At 38.1% G+C, this 24,630-nt stretch overlaps 1 protein-coding gene across 1 annotated transcript in view; it reads left to right on the top strand.

The window, feature by feature from the left end:
- DNAH5 (dynein axonemal heavy chain 5) overlaps positions 1–24,630 on the top strand; it is a 251,935-nt gene that overhangs the window by 18,588 nt on the left and 208,717 nt on the right. Inside the window, exons 8-16 of the mRNA XM_012557737.1 lie at positions 1,584–1,697; positions 2,320–2,427; positions 6,127–6,249; positions 7,117–7,332; positions 10,728–10,835; positions 17,106–17,191; positions 17,654–17,975; positions 18,962–19,168; positions 22,771–22,942. Of these exons, the coding sequence (XP_012413191.1) occupies positions 1,584–1,697; positions 2,320–2,427; positions 6,127–6,249; positions 7,117–7,332; positions 10,728–10,835; positions 17,106–17,191; positions 17,654–17,975; positions 18,962–19,168; positions 22,771–22,942 (1,456 nt within the window). The remainder of the gene's footprint in view (positions 1–1,583; positions 1,698–2,319; positions 2,428–6,126; positions 6,250–7,116; positions 7,333–10,727; positions 10,836–17,105; positions 17,192–17,653; positions 17,976–18,961; positions 19,169–22,770; positions 22,943–24,630) is intronic.

Raw genomic sequence — 24,630 nt, 5'->3', positions numbered from 1 at the left:
AGTACCAGGAATCATGGCCTAGCCAAATGGATACACACATTTTTTGGGGGACATAATTCAAACCATGACAATAGGGTAGCTCACAACATGACAACTGTAATTGAGCAAGTGAGAGAGTTTGAGAGAGCATCCAACACAGAGACCACATTTTTGCAGACTAACCCTGGAACTGACAGCCCGTCAATTTTATTGTATGCACTTTATTAGAAGCAAGTCACTAGGTTCAGCCCAGGATTAAGGGTAGGGGATGACACAAGAGCATAGACTCCAGGAGTTCATGATCATTGATGACCATCTTAGAGTTGCCTGCCACATTATGTTGTGGTTAGGCGCTGTCAAGTCATTAATGACTCACAGTGACCTTATGTATGACAGAGTGAAACACCGTCTGGTCCTGTGCCATCCTCATGATCGTTGTTATGCCTGAGCCCATTGTTGCAGCCACTGTGTCATTACATCTCCTTGAGGTCTTCCTCTTTTTTCTGACCCTCTACTTAGCCAAGCATGATGTCCTTCTCCAGGAACTGACTCCTCCTGATAACACGTCCAAAGTATGTGAGACGTAGTCTTGCCATCCTTGCTTCTAAGGAACATTCTGGCTGTACTTCTTGCAAGACAGATTTGTTCATTCTTTTGGCAGTCCATGGTGTATTCCATATTCTTTGTCAACACCATAATTAAAAGACATCAATTCTTTGGTCTTCTTTATTCATTGCCCAGCTTTCGCATGCATATGAGGCAATTGAAAACACCATGGTTTGGGTCAGACGCACTTTAGTCTTCAAGGTGACATCTTTGCTTTTTAACACTTTAAAGAGGTCTTTTGCAGCAGATTTGCCCAATGCAACGCGTTGTTTGATTTCTTAACTGCTGCTTCCATGCCACACCATAAAGACTATTTATTTATTAACTATTTACATGGATGTTTCAATCCATGCAAATAATTAATAATAATTCATTTCACTAACTGCTCAAAGAAGTATGAGAGATAAGCTTTGCAGTACACCTCAGAAATTATCTGCAGAATGCCCATGAAGTCAAGTGAATGTGTTGGCTTATGCTTAATAACTTCCTTTTACTTCTCCCACTTTTATGTATCTTTCCATTTTGATGTTCCTAGCTCACAGCACAGTCCTGGCGTATGGTCAGTAGTTAATAAATAATTGCTACATTAATGAATGAACAAAAGTATAAGGGCATAAGGAAAGGGAGTTCAGGTTAAAAGAGAGGGAAGATAGGAATTATGGGAGTAAGGTGCAAAATGGGTCCAGTAGCCAGCAAAGGGGAGAAGGTGTGGGTATAAAGGAAGGTGCTGTGTCCTTTTGGTCTTCTGTTCTAGTCACTGAATTGATTGTATAAGAGAAGACCTGGAAAAGATGCCTTTAAAAATTTAGTCTAAAGTTTTTAAAATCACTCTTCAGCATAGCAATCTTCCTTGCCCCTCTGGATTCAGTTCTGTGCAAAATGCGTTGAACAAATGGAAAGTCTGACCCAAGGGATTGGTGGTGTCTCTTAGCAGCTATTATATCGGAAGTTCCTTTATTAATAATTGCATTAAAATTGCTTTCCTGTGTTGTGCTTAGATTTGGCGGGAGACGGATATTCGGATCACTGATGCAGCTAATGAAGCAAAGGACAATGTCAAATATTTGTACACGCTTGAAAAATGTTGTGATCCCTTGTACAGCAGCGATCCTGTGAGTTCAAGACTTCTACTCCCTTGGTCTGCTGATGACCCTTTCGCGCTAGATGAATTGAGTGCTGAGTGTTTGCTCATTGCTATTACAATCTGTTGGAAAGTTCTTTAGTTCTCCTTTTATTCTCTTGAAAATTATGTATCTGCATGTGTGTGTGTGCGTGTGTGTGGAGAGAAGGAGATGTTATCAGGCATGATATTTAAAAAACATTTATTGCACTACTATTTTCTGTTAAATATTGCAATTGACACTGTAGACTGTATTCCAAAGAACCATGGGAAAAATCCCTGGCTGGTGCTTTTTGATCTTTTAGCTTAGAAAGTGCCTGCTGCCTGCTTTTATATATTTACAAAATTAACTGTTAACACAACCTTCTTGTCTGTATCAGCAAGTTACTGTTTCTTGCACTGAAATAAAATTTGATGAACTATCTACGACTAAAATAAAAAAATAACATTATCGTTAAATAGATTATATTCAAGTAAAGCATTAGAAAATATTTTTAAGAACTTAATAACATCTCTTAGATAAACTTTATTCTAATGGAAATGAATGATTAGTCTATTACAATTTTGCCAAATTTGATAATTTTTTCCCTGAAAACTTTTGTGGTGTCTTCCAGATATCCATGATTGATGCTATTCCTACACTTATAAGTGCAATTAAAATGATCTATAGTATCTCTCATTATTATAACACTTCTGAGAAGATAACATCTCTGTTTGTAAAGGTAAGTGCACAGCATAGGCTCCAACATCACTTATATTTCTTCGCCAGTTGTCAAATTTTTGATAATTAAAATTTACCACATTGACACAATCCAGTGTGTATGCATCTTGCAGTTTAACAAAAGCTTAGTCTTATCAATACAGACAGAATTAAATTTAGGTGAGAGTCTGCTTACAGCAAATCATAAAGCATTTTATTTCCCAAAGTAAGGAGCCCTGGTGGCACAGTGGTGAAAGTGCTCGGCTGCTAACTGAAAAGTTTCTCCCAGCTGCTCCACGGGAGAAAGATATGGCAGTCTGCCTCTGTAAAGATCACAGCCAAGGAACCCTACGGGGCCATTCTACTCTGTTCTATAGGGTCACTAGAAGTCGGAATAGACTCAAGGGGAATGGGTTTTTTTGGTTTTAATTATTGCAATAAGTATTTTGTTATTCATATAATAAAAACGAAAAACAATTCTTTTTGGATTTTCATTTGCTATATTATTTAGAACATTATTTATTCCTATTGGGTAAATTTTAATTAAGAAAACTATATTTAACTGGCTATTTCCTGTTGCATAGTTTATATGCCACTGTTCCAAATTCATATGATGCCACAGTTGTTTACTTGGTATTATTAGAACAGTAATCACAGTAATAAAAGCCACTTGCAATGCTCCACTAATCTATAAAGCAATTAAAATGTTTCTGCCAAAAAACATAACCATGTTTAAACCTTATGTCTTAACTCATAAGGGTTTATAGTAAGCTTTGTTGCCATTCCCATTCTGAAGTCTCTAGGAAATAAATGACTTTTTCATTACCAAGACAAAATTTTTAAATATTGTGTTAAAATAGAGGGATTTTCAACTCGTCTGGAATTGTGCAGTATAGAATACTAATGCAGTAGAAGGCATAAATCTTCTGGAACATTCAATCTTTTTTGTTGTTGTTGTTGAGAATATATACAGCAAAAACATACACCAATTCAAGTTTCTACCCATACAATTCAGTGACATTGATTATGTCCTTTGAATTGTGCGACCATTCTCACCCTCTTTTTCTGAGTTGTTCCTTCCCCATTAATGTAAACTCACTGCCCCCTGAGGTTCCTAGCTAATCTTTCAAGTTGCTGTTGTCAATTTGATCCCATATGGATAAATCTTAAAAGAGCATAATGCTCAAGGCAGACATTCTTTATAGTTAAAGTAAATTACTGTTTTGTTTTAAGAAGACTTTAGGAAATATTTTTAGCTTAAGGTTTAAAGATTATCTTAGGGCAAAGTGTCAGGGGTTCATCCGGCCTCCATGGCTCCAGAAAGTCTGGATTCCATGAGAATTTGAAGTTCAGTTCTGCATTTTCCTCCTTTGGATCAGGATTCTTCTATGCTGTTGTTGTTATGTGCCTTCGAGTCAGTTCTGACTCATAGCAACCCTGTGTACAACAGAATGAAACACTACCTGTCTGTGCCATCCTCATAATCAGTGTTATGCTTGAGCCCATTGTTGCAGCCACTGTGTCAATGCATCTTGTTGAGAATCTTCCTCTTTTTTGCTGACCCTCTACTTTACCAAGTATGACGTCCTTCTCTAGGGACTGGTCTTTCCTGATAACATGTCCAAAGTATGTGAGACAGAGTCTTACCATCCTCACTTCTAAGGAACACTGTGGCTGTACTTCTTCCGGGACAGATTTGTTAGTTCTTCTTACAGTCCATGGTATATTCAATATTCTTCATCACACCATAATTCAAAGGCATCCATTCTTCTTTGGTTTTCCTTATTCATTGTTCAGCTTTCACATGCATATGAGATAATTGAAAACACTATGGCCTGGGTCAGGTGCACCTTAGTCCTCAAAGTGACATTGCTTTTTAACACTTGAGGTCTTTTGCAGCAGATTTACTCAATACAGTGCATCTTTTGATTTCTTGACTACGGCTCCCATGGGCATTGATTGTGGATGCAAGTAAAATGAAATCCTCGACAACTTCAATCTTTTCTGTTTATCATGATGTTGTTTATTGGTCCAGTTGTGAAGATTTTTGTTTTCTTTATATTGAGGTGTAATCCATACTGAAGGCTGTGGTCTTTGATCTTCATCAGTAAGTGCTTCAAGCCCTCTTCACTTTCAGCAGACAAGGATTCTTCCATTGAATCTTTGATTAAAATGGAAGACTCAGTCTTGAGAGTTGGGAGGGAAACTCCTTTCTTTCTGCTCTAGTATGGGTAGTTCGGGTAGAAAGGAGGGAAATCTTTTAGCTTAGAAAGTGCTTGCTTTTGTATATTACAATTATATGTTATATATATCTTTTCCCAACATCTTCACATTTTAAAACGGTTTATAACAGTCACTGAGGAATATGTTCTCTAGGTAGATGAGACTCAAAAGTCAATTTCCTTTTTTACTCTAGGTTTCATGCATATTATTTGCAAGGTTTGTTTTTTAGCAAAATTATAAAACCACCATTATCTAATTTATAAAAACTTTTTGTTATAGAAATTTTGAAGCAGGTACAAAAGGAGAGAGGATTGTATATTGAACCCCCATGTACACATCACCCAAACTCAACTTTCAATACATGGCCAGTCTTGTTTCACCTGTACCCTTAAGCCCTCTACTGCAAATTTCAGACATTATATCATTCCATGAAAAAATTTGATACATTGATAGCTGCTATTGAGTCAGCTCTGACTCGTGGTAACCTCATGCACAACAGAATGAAACATTGCCCAGTCCTGTATCATCCTCACAATCGCTAGCACCTTGGAGTCCATCATTGTGGTTGTTGTGCCATCCCACCTCACCAAGGGTCTTCCTTGCCCTTGCTGGCCCTCTGCTTCTCCAAACACGATGTCCTTCTCCAGCCATTGACCCCTCCTGATCTGATTATATGTCCAAAGCAATCGAGTCAGATAAAGTTCTGTTTTGATCCATAAGATTTTCATTGACTAATTCTCAGAAGTAGATTGTCAGGCCTTTTTCCTAGACTGTCTTTTTCCCTAGTCTGGAAGCTCCATTCCCTGAAGCCTGTCTACCACAGGGGACATTGCTGGTATTTGAAATACCAGTGGCATAGCTACCAGCATACAGAAACATGCACGCAACCACAGTATGACAGACTAACAGATGGGTGGTGGATGCAAAAGTTACAATGATCTAATTTGCCTTTTAATATATAGAAAAAATATCACCAAGGAAATTTTGAAGACTTTTAAAGTTTGGAGGGCTGAATAAAATGTTAACAGTTACACGTATTAGCTTTACTCTTTTCTCTGTTGTCTTTTCCATTTGATATTTTTGCTACAGATCATGGTAGCATGAGAGGAAGAGGGTGAACTGGACGTTACTTTACGTAGCACTTCTGAACTGTGAGTTAGATGCTAGAGCAGGCTATCTAAGGAGGTTGGGGAAACTCATATCAGCTTTTAGATTAGGGAAGAGAATCCTTTCTTGGTTGGTTCAGGCATTCATCCTGCATAAATGTGGGGGCCTGAATTGTTAATTTTCCATGGAGCTTTCAACTCGGTACCTTCACAAATGGTTTGGACAATATCAAAGGTTTAGTGCTTTATTGTACTTATGATGGAAAAAATAGACCTAAAGCTCAAGCTCACAGATTGTGGACTCTGGGAGGTAGAAGAGTTAAGGATTGTCTACTCCAATTTATAGTCATTGCCTCTTTATGTACATAACATTATTTCATTGAAAATTCCAGGTGACGAATCAGATGATATCTGCATGTAAAGCCTATATTACCAACAATGGGACTGCTTCCATCTGGAACCAGCCGCGGGATGTTGTTGTGGAAAAAATATTATCTGCGATTAAACTTAAGCAGGTAATAGTCAGCTTAGTAATGCATTTAAATAACATTTTATTATCATTTTATGTCATTTTTATAGGTGCCGTCTTAAATCACTTAGCAATTATCATTTTTTTTGGTTGCTAAAAATGACAGTAATTTGTTACTGCTAATAAAATTGAGTGTTAATAAATCTTTCCAGAATATTTAAGCACTTACTCTACCCTCTTTGAGGGCCTGCTAAGTCATGGCGCCATGCTAAGTGCTGGGATACAAAGATGAGTAAGATGTGATTGTTTCTCTTAAGCATCTTATAGACCAATGGGATGTAGACAGAAACAGATCAATTACTGCACATTTATTGTTGTTGTTAGCTGCCCTCAGGATGCTCCTGACTCATGGTGACCCCATGCACAAAGGATTCTACTGTTGTGCTCTATAGTGTTTTCATTGGCTGAGTTTTTGGAAGCAGCTTGCCTGGAATTCATCCTAATCTGTCTTATTCTGGAACCTCTGCTGAAACCTGTTCAGCATCATAGCAACAGACAAGCCTTCACTGGTGGCTGTGCTTGAGGTTGCCAGGAATTGAACCTGGGTCTCCCGCATGGAGGGTGAGAATTCTACCGCTGAACCACCACTGCCTCCACAGCACAGTAGAGCCAGGCTATTATTAATCCAGTGGGACCAAGGTGGGACAGGCTGCACCTTTGAGTAATGAGAGCTTTGGTAGATTGGAGGATCAAGAAAGATGATATTCCAGACTGATGGACGAATAACTGAAAGGTGTGAGACTGTGAAAGGGCTTCCAAATCCATCCTAATTTTGCGGTTGCCTGCACTTAAAAAAAATAAGGTTAATGCCTTTGTTATGTCCCTTTGTTTACATTTTGCTTTTGATTTTAAGGAATACCAGCACTGCTTTCACAAGACAAAACAAAAGCTCAAACAAAATCCAAATGAAAAACAATTTGAATTTAGTGAAATGTACATTTTTGGAAAATTCGAAACTTTCCACCGACGCCTTGCCAAGATAATAGACATCTTTACAACCTTCAAGACATATTCGGTCCTACAAGATTCTAAAATCGAAGGGCTGGAAAACATGATAGCTACATTCCAGGTACTGTACCTAAAAATCAATTTTAATACCGTTATTCATAATTAGACTGTAATGTTTTATGCAAATAGCTGTATTTGGGTGATTTAAAAAAAAAAACCAGTCAGTAATAGAAATCATAATCTCATAGCCCTAACAATGAAGGAGTTAGATTTGTTTGAGAATTTTGTAACAGTGCTAATCTGTTCTTTTCAGCTGTGTCACTGTGAGAGTGGCTTCCCAATAGTTTAAAATTAATCACCTTTAGGAAAAAGCATTTTCATTTGTAAAAAAAACCAAACCAAACCCGTTGCCGTGGGGTCAATTCCGACTCATAGCGATGCTATAGGACAGAGTAGAATTGCCCCGTAGAGTTTCTGAGGAGCGCCTGGTGGATTTGAACTGCAGACCTTTTGATTAGCAGCCGTAGCTCTTAACCACTGCAGCACTAGGGTTTCCTTTCATTATTAGTGCAAGAAAATTATTTCAATATAATTTACTATTTTGCTTATTTATATCAGAAATATTTAATAAAGCATATATGATGTGTCAAGCATTAGTTGACACCAAGTTCTGAGCAACATCTGATTATCTTTGCATTTAAGCATTTTATTGGAACGTATAAAAAATACCAGATGTAATTTTAGCTCTAAAATTCCTAATTATTTTGATTACCAGCTACTTTAATTGTGAAGGTATCTGTGGGACCCATCTTGTTTTTAAAGAGGACACAGTGACCTAATATCATTTTGAAGATTTTTTAAAAGCAATTTACACCAAAAATGTGTTTTTAATTCTTAATGTGGATATAGTCAGACCTTAAAGCTTTTGAAACTTTATTTTGAAGAGGATCATATTATTTATAGGCACACATTAATTTCTGTACTCAAACAGTTGATGCCATTATAAAGAATCGTTCTCATTTCCTGAGTAGACACTACTTTTGGGGGAAAAAAAAAAAAAAGAGAGATTCTTTCTACAACAGGAAACATCTTAGGTTCGCCATGTGCAATCTGGAAGGTGAATAATCTCTACTTTAAAAATGACAGTTCTTTGAAGACAAAAGAGGGGATTTGTGCCTTTCTTTTTCAGTTTCGAATCTCAGATTCCCTATGCCTGTTTTATTTCAGCTAGTTATTTACTTTCTATTTGTATGAAAAAATAATTTTGGAGCATACACGAAAATTTATTTTTGAATGAGGTTGAACTGTACACCTAAATGTAGATAAAGATTGTTCTAACCTGGGAAAAATACTAAGAAAAGAAATTACTTTGAAAATATCTAAAGAGAAATACTGGCTAAAATAGATGTACCAATCATAGTGATGTAACTGGTGCATCAAAGCATGAAGTGAGATTAGTGCCAATGATAGAAGCTCAAGATGGCGACCACGTGAATAATATTCATGCTCCCGGAAGTGACATTCACACTCCTGCCATGGCTGTCAACCCCTGCACCCCCTAACCCTGCCCACCCCTCCAGCCTTCTCTCCTGCTCCTCTTCCCCTCATTTGGTACTCCCCAGACACAGGATAGGTCAGCATCATCTACCTTAGGGCTCACACAGATTTTATTCTAGAAAGTTCTGCCCCTGTATTGTCACATCTCTATCTCCTCCTTGACTGCCAGATCTCCCTTTAAATAACCCTTTCAACAAAATTTTACCTGACCTCTGTTTCACCCCAGTCACTCTCTGTCACATTAACCGACATTACCACATTACACTGCCTGAAATTATCCTGTTCATTTATTGGTGACTTACTTGCGTTCTGACCTCCCGCCCCTTCAGCATGGAAGGGACATTTGTGCTGTTCATTGCTGTATCTTCTGTGTTTCCTGGCACATAATAGAAAAGAAACAAAAACGAAAACCAAACCCATTGCCGTTGAGTCGATTCTGACTCATAGTGACCCTATAGGACAGGGTAGAACTGCCCCACAGGGTTTCCAAGGCTGTAATCTTTATGGAAGCTGATTGCTGCATCTTTCTCCCAAGGAGCAGCTTGTGACTTTGAACCACTGACCTTTCAGTTAGCAGCCGAGTGCTTAACAACTGGGCCGCCAGGGCTCCATTGGGTAATGTTATATACATACAGTCTCTACCAAAAGAAAAACCAAACCTGTTGCTGTTGAGTCGGTTCCAACTCATAGCGACCCTATAGGACAGAGAAGAACTACCCCATAGGGTTTCCAAGCGGCACCTGGTGGATTTGAATTGCCGACCTTTTGATTAGCACCTGTAGCTCTGCTACACTACCAGGCTTTCCACAGAGTCTCTAAGTAGAACTAATTTTGTAGTTGTATAGCATGAAAGAGTGGGTTGTTTTAATTAGTAAACTTGAGTCAAGGAGTTAGAAGTTCATACACTTCTTTCTACTGAGAAATTGAAACTGATATGTAAATAGAATGACTTTGAAGAGGAGACTGTGGAAGGAGGCCCAATATTCTTCATAAAAGTTATATATGCCTCTGTCAACAATGTGGGCGCCTGAGTTTGAGGATGGCTTAGACCTGGCTAAGAATGATCACAGAGCTTTCTAGCTCATTATTCGGAGCAAACAAAACTTCTGATTATAGCATTTTCAAGGAGACAAATGGCTTAATTTGTCCTTTCATTGCAGCAGACGGCAGCTTTGCAGGGCAGTGGGAAGCAATTAATTCCAGGGATTCTTTTAGTGCTGTGTTGTGGTTTGCCATTTTATTTAAGATGTCTGAGGCTTGGGAGGGAGTATTTCATATGAAACTATTATAACATCACCATTTTCCTCCTGAAGTTATTTGTTTTCTGTTTAAGCTTTGTTTGTTTTCTGCGAAGGTTTAAACTTTTTAATGAAAAAATATTTTAGCAAATGCTATTCTGGGTTCCTTTTTATATTTATTTTCATATGTAATTAGCAATAAATTTGTAATGAAAATGGTAAAATAAAAACTACATCTGAGAAGTGGTTTTTAGATGTAATTTTTATTTTATAATTTTCTCCCCAATACATAAAACCCTATTAAAAAACACTTTCCAAATGATTTCTTTGAATGTAGTGGGATGACATTATACTTCTTGTAATAAGTACTAAGCAATATGAATAAAGGAATAGGGTTCCTTTTAATTGTTTTTTCCTTTTTCTGGGAATGATTGTATAGGTTCTACATTTAAGGATTTTATTTAGTTAAGGCAAAAATATAAGAGCCTTGGTGGCACAGTGGTTAAAGTGCTTGGCTGCTAATGTTCAAACTTACCAGCCACTCTGTGGCAGAAAGATGTGGTAGTCTGCTTCTGTAAAGATTTATAGCCTTGGAAGCCCTATGGGGAAGTTCTACTCTGTCCAATAGGGTCACTATGAGTCGGAATCAACTTGACAGCAGTGGGTTATTTTTTAAGGCAAGAATATTGAAATATTATCTTATTTCTTTCATAATTCTCAGGACATTGTTGTGACTATAAAGAAAAAGGAATATAATTTCTTAGACCAGAGGAAAACGGAATTTGACCAGGATTATGAAGAGTTTTGCAAGCAGACTAATGACCTTCACGTAGGTTGTATAATAACATTCCTGTTAACAGTCATTTGTTTGTTTTTTCCTTTCTGTATAATGCTGCGAATCATTAGGCATTCAGACTGGAGAGGTGTCTTCATCACAGAGGTGACAGATAGCAGCCTCGGCCTGTGTTTGTGATTTCAGATTAATAATTGAGGCCTCTTTTTCATAGATTAAATGGCCATAAACATAGCTTTGGATAATGAGCTCTAATCACACTCTTGTGCGTGTCTTCCATCTTAGGTCTTGGAAAGTTAACTTTCTCTGATTAGAATGTAGAAATTTGCTTCCATGTGTTTGTTGCTTTACAATAATAATGACCAGAGGTAACTGAGGCAAATGGGGAACTGAAGATGAGGTTCAGCAGAAGTGAGGGAAACCCTCAGTGAGATAGACTGACACAGTAGCCACAACAGTGGCCTCAAACATACCAACGATCATGAAGAAGATGCAGGACAGGGCAGTAGTTTGTTCTGTTGTACAGAAGGTTCTCCTGAGTTGGGCTGACTTGGTGGTAACAACAAGATGAAGCTGGCGGTATCTGCAACTGACCTTACAAACAGTGGTACCAAGACCCTTCCTGGGGTAGCAGCCCCTTTCTCTCTTCCTTCTACCCCTCTCACTGCAGACCAGTACCCTGAATTCAAGGTCACATGTGGCCATCATCAGCTTCTGAGAACATATCTCAGGACCAATCACATGCGTTTCCCACCCCCAGCTCCAAATTCCTAGGAAAAGTGTTGGGTGGGCCAACAGTTCTAGTAGCTGTTTTTTTTGTTGCCTAGCCCTGGATCTATCAATTGTGGAGGTCATGAGGTAAAATCAGGGGGTATGGGATCCTCTGTGTGTGGGGCATATTTGTTATCAGGGAAGGAAAATCAGGGTAAGCTGGGGGGACAGCTCAATAGGTATCTACCATGATTGAAACATAGGTTTCTTTTCATTCCAGTGTGTACCAAACTGTGTACCATTCTGATTATAAAAGTAAAATTGTCATTCTTTTACTACTTTTCCTGAATTTTTTTGTTCTAAATAAATGTGTGCACTTCAAGGGAGAAAGATCTATAAGGCATCTTTGGAAGAGTGGGTTTATTGGTAGAAGGAATCATATTAAAAGTAGCTAATTCTTTATGTCAGGCACTGGTCTAAGCATTTTATTTATGTTAATTCATTTAATAATCACAATGTTGTTGTTAGGTTCTGTCGAGTATGTTCCGACTCATAGCAACTCTATGTACTACAGAACGAAACACTGCCCGGTCCTGCGCCATCCTCACAATCGTTGTTATGCTTGAGCCCATTGTTGCAGCCACTGTGTCAATCCATCTCATGGAGGGTCTTCTCTTTTTTGCTGAGGCTCTAGTTTACCAAGCATGATGCCTTTCTCTAGGGACTGATCCCCCCTGATAACATGTCCAAAGTATGTGAGACATAGACACGCCATCCTTGCTTCTAAGGAGCATTCTGGTTGTGCTTCTTCCAAGACAGATTTGTTCATTCTTTTGGCAGTCCATGGTATATTCAATATTTTTCACCAACGCTGCAATTCAAAATGTCAGTTCTTCTGCAGTCTTCCTTATTCATTGTCCAGCTTTCACATGCATTTGAGGCAATTGAAAACACCACAGCTTGGGTCAGGCACACTTTAGTCTTCAAGGTGGCATCTTTGCTTTTCAACAATTTGAAGAGGTCTTTTGCAGCAGATTTGCCCAGTGCAATGTGTCTTTTGATTTCTTCACTGCTGCTTCCATGGGTGTTGATTGTGGATGCAGGTAAAACGAAATTCTTTTACAACTTCAGTCTTTTCTCCATTTATCATGATGTCACTTATTTGTCCAGTTGTGAGGATTTTTGTTTTCTTTATGTTGAAGCGTAATCTATACTGAAGGCTGTAGTCTTTGATCTTCATCAGTAAGTGCTTCAAGTCTTTCTCACTTTCAGCAAGCAAGGTTGTGTCATCTGCATAATGCAGGTTGATAATGAGTCTTCTTCCAATCCTGATGCCCTGTTCTTCTTCATATAGTCCAGCTTCTCGGATTATTTGCTCAGCATACAGATTGAATAGGTATGGTGAAAGGGTACAACCCTGATGCACACCTTCCTTGACTTCAAACCACGCAGTATCCTCTTGTTCTGTTCGAATGACTGCCTCTTGATCTACATACAAGTTCCTCATGAGCACAATTAAGTGTTCTAGAATTCCCATTCTCCACAATGTTATCCATAATTTGTTATGATCCACACAGTGGAGTGCCTTAGTATAGTCAATAAAACACAGGTAAACTCTTTTTGGTATTCTCTGCTTTTAGCCAGGATCCGTCTGACATCAGCAATGATATCCCTGATTCTATGTCCTCTTCTGAATCCTGCTTGAATTTCTGGCAGTTCCCTGTGGATATACTGCTGCAGTCGCTTTTGAATGATCTTCAGCAAAACTTTACTTGCATGTGATGTTAATGATATTATTCAATTATTTGAAGAGGAATGGTGTTGCATTCATCATCAAAAAGAACATTTTAAGTTCTATCCTGAAGTACAAAGCTATCAGTGATAGGATAATATCCATACTCCTACAAGGAATACCAGTTATTCAAATTTATGCACCAACCACTAAGGCCAAAGATGAAGAAATTGAAGACTTTTACCAACTTCTGCAGTCTGAAATTGATCAAACATACAATTAGAATGCATTGATAATTACTTATGATTGTAATGTGAAAGTTGGAAACAAAGAAGAATCAGTAGTTGGAAAATACGGCTTTGATGATAGAAATGATGCTGGAAATCGCCTGATAGAATTTTGCAAGACCAATGACTTCTTCATTGCAAATACCTTTCTTCACCAACATAAATGGCGACTGTACACATGGACCTTACCAGACGGAATACACAGGAATGAAATCGACTACATCTGTGGAAAGAGACGATCGAAAAGCTCAATATCATCAGTCAGAACAAGGCCAGGGGCCAGCTGCAGAACAGATAATCAATTGCTCCTATGCAAGTTCAAGTTGAAACTGAAGAAAATTCGAACAAATCCACGAGAGCCAAAATACAACCTAGGGTATATCCCACCTGAGTTTAGAGACCATCTCAAGAATAGATTTGACGCATTGAACACTAATGATTGAAGACCAGACAAATTGTGGGAAGACATCAGGGACATCATATGTGAAAAAAAAGAGATCATTAAAAAGGCAGGAAATAAAGAAAAGACCAAAATGGATGTCAGCAGAGACTCTGGAACTTACTCTTATAACATCAAGTACCTAAAACAAATGGAAGAAATGAAGAAGTAAAAGAACTGAACAGAAGATTTCAAAGGGTAGCTCGAGAAGACAAAGTATTTTGATGACATGTGCAAAGATCTGGAGATAGAAACCAAAAGGGAAGAACACGCTCGACATTTCTCAAGCTAAAAGAACTGAATTAAAAATTCAAGCCTCGAGTTGCAATATTGAAGGATTCTATGGGAAAATGTTAAACGACGCGGGAAGCATGAAAAGAAGATGGAAGGAATACACAGAGTCACTATACCAAAAAGAATTGGTCAACGTTCAGACATTTCAGGAGGTAGCATATGATCAGGAACTGACGGTACTGAAGGAAGAAGTCCAAGCTGCACTGAAGGCATTGGTAAAAACAAGGCTGTAGGAATTGACAGAATACGAATTGAGATGTTTCAACAAACAGATGCAGTGCTGGAAGTACTCACTTGTCTATGCCAAGAAATTGGAAGCCACCTACCTGGCCAACCAACTGGAAGAGATTCATATTTATGCCTATTCCCAAAAAAGGTGATCCAACCGAATGCAGAAATTATTGAACTATATTGTTAATAATCACAATAACTCTATAAAAAAACAAAAATAAAAACCAAACCTGTTGGTGTTGAGCCGATTCCAACTCATAGCGACCCTACAGGACACAGTAGAACTTCCCTATAGGGTTTCCAAGAATTGGCTGATGGATTCAAACTTCTGACATTTTGGTTAGCAGCCATAGCTCCTAACCACTGTATGACCAGGGCTCCAATCCTATAAAGTGTATGCTATTATACCCCCATTTTGCAGATGAGGAAGCTGAGGCTCAGTGAGTTTAAATAACTTATCCAAAGTCACCCAGCTAACAAGTGGTAGAATTGGGATCAAAGTCAGTCAACCTGTTTCTAGAATTCAAGTTTTTAATTATTAAATGACACATTTCGGTTGATAGGAGTTTATAATGCCTATATAATATAGTTGCCTATAACAATAATCTCTTTTGAGGGCTGTTTCAGACATAAGGACAGTAGATCTTGATCTCTTTTTGTTGGAAATTCATAGTTGCTTAGATTTATCTGTACGGTTTCTGTGAGTTGCAATCGACTTGATGGCAATGGGTTTTTAGATTTATCAACATGAGCACGTTTACCAATTTCTTTGCTTACTATTGCATCTTGCATTCCTCTCTCTTTTGGGGTTCATTTTCTTTCTTAAGTGTATCCTTTAGTGGTTATTTCAGCAATGCTTTGTGAATGATAAACTTGTCCAATCCTTATTTGCATAAAAATGTCTTTATTTTGTCTTCACTCTTGAGTGTTAGTCTGGTTGTATATATAATTTTAGCTTGAAAGTTATTTTCCTTCAGTACTTAAAAAATTTTGTGCATTGACTTTTGGCATCTGTTGTTGTCAATACTACATTTATCAAGCGGTTAATTCTTTATAGATAATCTGTTTTTTCCCCTCTCTGATTGCTTTTAACATCATTTTTTTCTCCTTATCTCTGGTATTCTGTGTGAGTTTTAGGTGTGGATTTTTTTTTCTTTTTTTTAATTTCCCTTTTCCAGATTTTGATGTGATTCCTTAACATGAGGATGCAAGTCTTTTTCTGATAATGGAACGTTGTCAGCCATTGTCATTTGAAATATTTTATGTTCATGTTTCAGAACTCCCAATAGATGTATGTTACACCTTCCTTTACCATCTTCACCATCTGTTAACCTCTTTTTCGTATTCTCCATTTCTTTTTCTTGTTTCTTTGCTGCATTCTGGGTGATTTTTCTTAGCTCTCTCTTGCAGTTCATTGATTTAATTTTTAGATCTAACTAATCTGTATCCACGGTATTTTGAATTATAATAACTTTTTACTTTACATGTAAAAGTTCTGTTTAAAAAAATGACATGTTATACTATGATGTTCTTTTTATGCTTTCTATTTTTAATTTATTCTTTAATAATTTTAAACACACTTACTTTATAGTCTTTTCAGACTCTTCTATCATTTCCAGTACTTGGGGTACTAATTCTGTTTATGGTATCTGCTGCCTCTTCTCAAGGGTCATTTATTCAAGTGGTCTGCAGATATTTTTTTGAGCTTATCTCCTTCAAGCGTTGTTCTTATTATTTTCCACATAAGTCTTGTGGCCCTGGGTTGTGGAAGTGTCCTACAGAGTAGCTTTACAGTTACTGGAACACTCAAGATTTTACCACTCCAGACTAGCTTTTATGTTAACTTCTTGGTTTAGACCCCCTTACCTCATGTGTAGTATCAACTTGGACCCCTTATCTAGGTGTGGTGCTGGCACAGATTTCAGTTGCTCTAGGACAGGGGTTAGCAAATTATGACCCAAGGGCCAAATCTGGCCCCCATATCCAAATCCAGCCCTGTCCATTTGTATATGTATTGTCTATGTCTGCATTTGCATTACAATGGCAGAGTTGAGTAGTTGTGAAAGAGACTTATGTCTTGAAAAACCAAAAATATTTGTTATCTGCCCCTTTACAGAAAGTGAGTTTGGAGACCCTGCTCTAGGGTAGTCCCTTTTTCTCACTCATGGCTCTGGGAGGAGGCAAGCCTCCTTGCAGCTTTCTCCAGCTATGGACAGAGTCCTTTAAACCCCTATGCATGGGTTAGGCAGCACTTCTGGCTTTCTGTAGGGAGGGCTTTCTGCCATGAGGTTAGGACCCCACAGCTCCTCACCCACATTGATGATAAAACTGCAGTGCCTAGCCCCAGGGCCCGAATCTTCCTAATACCCATGGAACCTGTCATGGTGCCAACTCCTACTACTGCCCTGACTTTCAAGTCCCTCTTTGTTTCTGGCTTCTGGGCATTTATCTTTCTTTCAAGCTCAGGTGTGTATTAAGTGCTCTGTTATGTTTTGTCCTATGTTACGTTACGTATGTTTGTAGAGAATGGGGGAGCTCCTTTATTTTATTGCTAATTAGAACTTTTCCCAATGCTAACTCATCGCTACTAATTAGATTTTATTCTCTTTTAGAATGAGTTACAGAAGTTCATGGATGTTACGTTTGAAAAGATTCAAAACACAAATCAAGCTCTAAGTATGTTAAAGAAATTTGAAAGGTAAAAATTTGAAACAATTTTCTAAGCTCTATTTTATGAGATTGGGATAAGATGAACATAATTTAGCTTATGTTATTTTATTATTATTATTATTTCATATTCTAATGGGAAGAAAGACCTACTGTTGACAACCTGGGTAACAAGGTCTCAGTTTAAGTTCTTCAGAGGATTGAGAGTTTATATTACTTCTGCAAGTAGCGAATTCTATTAGCTTTCAAGTAACTTGTGACTGCTATGCTGTAGTAATATTCCCTAGTGTTTAAGTAGTTTGAAAAAAATTCTTACCAAATCAATAGTTTTGCCAAGATTTTAAGGATTGATATTATTTTGATTCTTTTATTACAACACACAGATACCTCATTCTCTTCCAGAAATAGCATATGTTTTAAAATAAATTCTAATAAACAAAATTGGTAGACACACTCCCATTAAAGTCTTACTTTTTTTTTTTTTTTAAATCAGATTGAATATACCTAATCTTGGTATCGATGACAAATACCGGCTTATCCTTGAGAGCTATGGAGCTGACATTGACATGATTTCAAAGCTGTATACAAAGCACAAATATGATCCTCCTTTGGCTCGAGACCAGCCTCCTATTGCTGGGAAGATTTTGTGGGCCCGTCAGCTTTTCCACAGAATTCAGCAACCAATGCAGCTTTTCCAGCAGCACCCGACCGTCCTACAAACAGCTGAGGCCAAACCTATCATTCGCAGTTACAACAGGATGGCCAGGGTCCTCCTGGAGTTTGAGGTTCTCTACCACAGGGCGTGGCTTCAACAAGTGAGTCTTTACACTTGTGGTCTTCAAAGAGATCACCATTGTCCAATCAATGGGAAAACCTCCTCTCTCATTTGAAAGTGTTATTCCCTATAGAAGGTTGGGTTTGTGCTATCTTATGAGGTAAGCATAGTTGAATGTGGGCCATCAATCAAAGAATCTAATATATTCATGAAGAAAGATAATTGTTAATTTTGAAAAAAAATCATAAACCAGATAATAGGAACACATTTTTATTTAATTTATAAATTCCTAACTGAGAAGTTTATTAGTTCCTCTACCTGACTGGTTAGGAATTATCACTTCCCTCCCTCCCTTCCCATCCTTATTTTTTTCTTCCAGTGAGATCCTGAATGTGTCCGTGAACATTAGTATGTCTATTAAACAAAATTCTGAATTTTCTTTGGTTGTACTGGTGGTTAATCAACTTGTATTGTATTTTATACTCTCCAAATACTTGTATTTGTTTGTAGATTGGCAGGAGGTACTTTGGAGGAAAAAATTTACACTAACAAGCCCTCTAAAATTGTACCTCATTTTCCTTGTTCAGCCTTTGGTCTTCGGGCCAGTAGCAGTGATGTCTCCATAGTTGTAGCCATTCCTTTTCTAGATAACAGAAAACTCAGTTTAATACGTTTTATGAGAACTTTTATTAGGGACAATAATTGAGTAGGCATGTAGGTATCATGGTGCTAACTGGCTTTTGAAAAGTTGCCTCTACGGAAGTGTCCACTTATTGGTCAAGTAGGAGAGAATCATGACTCAGCATTTTACTGAAGTGACCTTGCAACATCATGACCAAGAACTTGAAGGCTCTTTTTAAAAAGTGAGATTAGGAGAAGATGAGTGATCCCCCTTGTCTTTAATTTGGGAAACTCAACTCCATGGAAGAATGCTTAAAAATCCTCATTCCCAGAAATGGCTGAACTAGATAGCCTGTGGATACTTCGAAACTTTCTCATAGTAATCATGTTGACTTCTTCCCACAGACTGAAGAAATTCACGTAGGACTTGAGGCTTCTTTATTGGTGAAGGTGCCAGGCACAGGGGAATTGTTTGTAAACTTTGATCCTCAGATATTAACTTTATTTAGAGAAACAGAGTGCATGTCACAGATGGGTCTGGAAGTCTCTCCATTCGTGGCTACCCTCTTCCAGAAACGGGACATATACAAAAAGAACTTCAGTAACATGAAGGTATAGTACTTTTTACTTTTCCTGGCTAGCTCTAGACTGAATTAAAAAATATATTATTATTTTGGAATCATTTTATATTTACAAAACAGTTATAAAAAGTGCAAAGAATTCCCAGTTACTTTTCACCCAGACCCCCAAATGTTAACATTTGCTTTATCATCTCTCTTTTTCTTCAGTTATTATTATTTTTTCTGAACTTTTTGCGAGTAAATTGTAGACATGATGCCCCTTTACCTCTAAATACTTCAATGTGCATATCCTAGGAAACAAGGATATTCTCATATGTAACCACAATGCAATTATCAGTATCAGGAAACTAACATCTACATAATATCATTATTTAACCTATTGGCTTTATTCAAAATTTGCTTATTTCCCCACTAATATGTTTTATAGCAACAAAAAATAAAATATATATTTTTAGGTACAATGTTTTTAGAGCAAGAAAAATGGCCAATGCTTATGTTGATTTAATATTTCTTCTTTAATATTGTCTTCACATGATTTATTCATTAATTCCCCCACTATATGTGTTGAGCATTATTGTAAACAAGACTAAGAAGGTTCTCATTCTCATAAAATTCACTTTCTAGGGAGAAGGAATGAAAAAATAAGCTGGTAAACAAAAATGAACGAATTAATCTTTTGGTAAGAATTATGAAGAAAACAAGACTGAGTAATATAAAAGAGATACTTTAGCCTGAGTGAGCAGTCCTCTCTGAAGAGGGATATTTGAGCTGAGACTTGAATGCAGTGAAGGACCCGACCAGGTGTACATTGCGGGCAGACCATTCCAGGCAGGAAGGACAGTAACTATGAAGGTTCTAAAATAGGACTACATGTGTCATGTTCAGTGGACAGAAAGTGACCAGGATGACTAGAGTGGAGTGAGTGAGGGGGAAAGTGCTATGGAATGAGGCTGTTGAGTTGGCCGGGACCAGGTCATAACAGATCTTATAGTTCAAGGTTAGAAGTTTGGGTTTTCTTTTGAGTGCACTGGGAAGCTATTAGAGGATTTTGAGCAAGAGAAAAAAATCATTCTTGCTGCTGGTTGGAGAATGAATTTTAAGGGGACAAGAGTTATCAGTGGGCAGCCAGTCTGTAGGCTACTGAACAGGTTCAGGATGGAGCTGATGGTAGCTTGGATTAGAATGGCAGCAGGGTAGATCAGAGAATTAGAGTTATGCCAACAAGCAGGTTAAGAGAGCACTCAAGGACAATTCCTGTGCTTTTGTGCGAGTAACTCCTGGATTGAGTAGTACTGCCGTGGATTGCTGTGTAAGCTGAATTCTGTACACCTTGTGCACTAACTTGCAAATGCCCTGAGCAGAAGTTATGTTTGTGGAGACGGCAAAGACTGGAATGAGTTTATTTTAGGGTTCAAGAGGGAATCAATAGTTCTCATCTTGAGTATAAGATGATTTTTAGACATCCAAGTAGAGATGTCCTCCACACAGTTAGATATGTAAGTCTGGAGTTCAGTGGAGAAGTCAGCGTTGGAGGCAGAATTTTGGGAGTTAATCAGAATGTAATTGCTACTTCAAAGTGTTGGCCTGGATGAAATCTCCTAGGGAGAGAATACAGATAGAGAGAGTAAAGGACCTACTAGCAAACCTTCGGTTGATTCAGTGTGAACAGGTCTGATAGAGGAAGAAAAAGACTATCCAGATGAAACTAAGGACTGATGATCTTTGGGTGGGAGCAAACCAAGTGCTAAGGATAAGAAAAGCCTCAGGAGGGAGGGAGTGGTCACCCATGACAAATGTTTCCCAGCGGTTAAGCAAGATGAGGTCAGAGAATGACCATGATATTTGACAACATGGAAATCATTATTAAAATTCATAGTGATTAGCATGACATGATAATGCTAATAAGGTCATGTGTTTGCATAGTGCTTTACAATTTAAACCATTTTCACGTTCCTTATCTCATTTGATCTTTTCCACAAGCATGTTAGGTAAGTAGGACAGAATATTATTATTTTATTTTATAGATGACAGATTGTGGCTCAGAGAAGTTAAACAGCTTCATCAAGTTCTCATAGCTAGTAAGTGGCAGAAGTGGGACCAGAACCCAGACTCCTAATCTGATGTTTTTCTACCATTTCATGTTATAGTAAAAATTTAATATTGGCAATAGACAGTCCTCAACTATGGTGTCAAAGAATACCAGTCAACATGCTGGAATTCGCTTTAGACTCTTCTTGCATGTTAGGAAAATTACTTAGTCAATCTACACATTTACGAAGAATGTAATGTTTTTACTAAGAAAATAATATTTGTAGGCATGTAAAATTACTAATGATAATTTTGTGCACAGAGTTGTTGTTCCAGTATCTGTTGCATGTAATAAACAAGCCTAAAATGTAGAGGCTTTAAACAACCATTTCATTGCATCTCATGATTTTGTGGGCAGAGTTGGAGCAGGGCTTGGCTATGTGATTCTTCTCGTCCATGTGCATCAACTAAGGTTACTTAATGGTATTCATCTGGTAGATGTTCCGTCTGAAAGGTCCAAGATGGCCTCAGTCTCATGTCTGGTTCCTTGGTGGGGATGGCAGAAAAGGTTTTGTGGGAATAACAAAATTGCAGTTTTGGACATGTTAAGTTTGAAATGTCTAATAGGTATCCAACTGGAGATACTGAATAGGCATTGCATATATGAATCTAGACTTTGGGAGTGAAGTCTGGGCTGGAGGTGTAAATTTTGGCTGCTAACCAAAAGGTCAGCAGTTTGAATCCACCAGCAGCTCCTTGGAAACCCTATGGGGCAGTTCTACCCTGTCCTATGGGTCTCTATGAGTTGGAATCAACTTGATGGCAATGAGTATGGTTTTGGTTTGTTGACATATGAATGATATCTAAAGCCATGACACTAGTTGAAATCAACAGTGGTTCCTGACTCTCTCCCTGTGGAGGAGGCCTGTGTGCTTTGGGACTTGCATTAAGAGTCAACCTATAATACAGCAGTGGGCTAAAGTAGATCTCTGGTGACTCATGCACGGTCCACAGGAGATGCCCAGGGAAGAGGGAAACAAATTGTACCAACATACAAAGTTGAACAAATAAATTTCATGACACACAGGCTAACATCATTTAGAAAAGTTATACTTGACTTCAGAACTTTTCTCCCCTAAAAGCTTAGTCAATAAAAACCAAACCAAACTCTTTACCGTCAAGTTGATTCTGACCCAACAACCCCGCATGGTACAGAGTAGAACTCCTCCATTGGGTTTTCTTGGCTATACTTTTTTACGGAAACAGATCACCTGGCCTTTCTTCTACTGAGCCACTGGGTGAGTTCGAACTGTCAACCTTTAGGTTATTAGTCAAGCTCAAATGCAGGTAGGAAGTGAGAAATTCTTATTCTTGAATTCTTTTTCCTTCATCCTCAGTTGTGTTTTATTGGATTAGGGATTTGCATTTATGGAGAGATTCTCTGTCTTCTGCTCTTACTCTGTTTTATTCACTGTATATATTAGACTGCTATTAGAGCCCTGTAGCATGACCCTATGTAAAGGAAAATATCTTTTGTATAAAAAAATGAGATATTATTAGATGCTAAAAATGTGATATTAATTATTTAACTTCCCTTAATTTCAGATGATGCTGGCTGAATATCAGAGAGTAAAGTCAAAAATGCCTCCCACCATAGAGCAACTGATGGCCCCTCATTTGGCTAAAGTGGATGAAACTCTCCAACCTGGCTTGGCCGCACTGAACTGGACATCACTGAATATTGAGGCGTATTTAAACAGCACGTTTGAAAAGATCAGTAAGTCTGTTAAAATGCCTCAGTTTTAAAGCTGAGATCTTAACATCTGTTGCATAATTGCTGATAGGTATTGTAATATAAATAATGAAATGAAGAATATTGCTCTTAAGCTGTTCCATAAGGAATTTTACCAAAATATAAGAACTCAGTAATTTACTGGAAACTGCAAATATTCACTATTTAATTTTACCCCCAGGGATTTAGTCACCCAAAAACCAAAAAACCAAACCCATTGCCACTGAGTGGATTCTGACTCACAGAGACCCTATAGGACAGAGTAGAATTACCCCATAGGGTTTCCAAGGAGCAGCTGGTGGATTTGAACTGCTGACCTTTTGGTTAGCAGCTGAGCTCTTAACCACTGCGCCACCAGGGCTCCAGGGATTAGCCACATATTTTTATTTATTCTTACTTTTGTATATTAAAATGTAAATGATGTTTAGAGTCATTCAGCTTTTTACACTTATAGGTTAATGTATTTTGAGACCACAATTTGAAAGATGTGGAGTTCTGGACAGAGTAGAATGCTGAACAATAGGGAATATGGGAAAAATTTAAACAAATGCATTATTTTTCCTTAGCGAGGGACATATGTAAGGTGGTATATTCCGTAAAATACTATTTCCCCTAGAATTGTACTGATATGCTGCAGAGAAGTGGTTTGTGCTCAAATAAGTCTGGGAAATTCAGGTTAAACAAAAGTCAAACAGATTCCTTCCCCCCTTCCCCCCACCCCCAGGACTTTTCAGAGCCTTTAATAGACTAAAAGGAGCACTGGTGGCACAGGGGTTAAGCGCTCAGCTGCTAACCAAAAGGTTGGCAGTTTGAACCTAGCAGCCACTCTTCAAGAGAAAGGTGTGACAGTCTGCTTCTGTAAAGATTTGCAGCCTTGGAAACCCTGTGGGGGCAGTTCTACTCTGTCCTATAAAGCTGCTATGAGTCAGAATCAACTCGATGGTAACAGGTTTAATACACTAATGTCCAGTGGATCTCCAAAAGTGTACTATTGCACATTTCCCAGAGTCCTTGGCTGCCTTCTAGGAGAACATATTAACCCCTTACAATTCTTCTGTGGTAGGTAGTGGAACAGAGTTTGGAACATGGTAATGGAAAGTTCTTTCATTTTCTCAGGAAGACTTAGACGTCATCATTTCCCTCTCCTACCTAGTGTCCTCTGCCTTCTCACCATGACCTGATTCTCCCCACTCTCTATAGCCCAGAGTAAGTCCACTCCCAAGAAGCCCAATCTGACTCTTGTACCGCATGTCACCACTTCCTCTTCTGACCTCCCATTGGATCAGAACCTCTATATTTGGTTGTCTTCTGATGGTTCAGCATGGTTCCATTTTTCTCCCTATACTGACTGCTAAATGCATGAAAATCAGGCTGTTTCTGTTACTTCTTTTGCATTCCTTTCAGTTGAGCACGTAATTGATACCCATACACTTACAGATATATAATCGCAATTGTTCTGTACAGTTAGTCTCTTTCCATTTCTTTACCTCTCCAACACCATTCCTACCCCTAGATGCCCATCACCTCATTACTGGGTCACCTCTTCCTGGGTCTCTCTTCTAGATACCTGTTTTCTTGATCCATTTATCAACTTCCTCGTCTTTCCTCCTCTCTCTTTTTTCGCTTCTCAGGGTCTTCTCTTGGTCTGGTTTTTGTGGCTCTTGAAGTAACAT

This window comes from Trichechus manatus, unplaced genomic scaffold (assembly GCF_000243295.1).
Source record: "Trichechus manatus latirostris isolate Lorelei unplaced genomic scaffold, TriManLat1.0 scaffold00116, whole genome shotgun sequence".
NCBI classification, from domain to species: Eukaryota; Metazoa; Chordata; class Mammalia; order Sirenia; family Trichechidae; genus Trichechus; species Trichechus manatus.
This window is presented reverse-complemented; position numbering and strand designations above follow the sequence as displayed.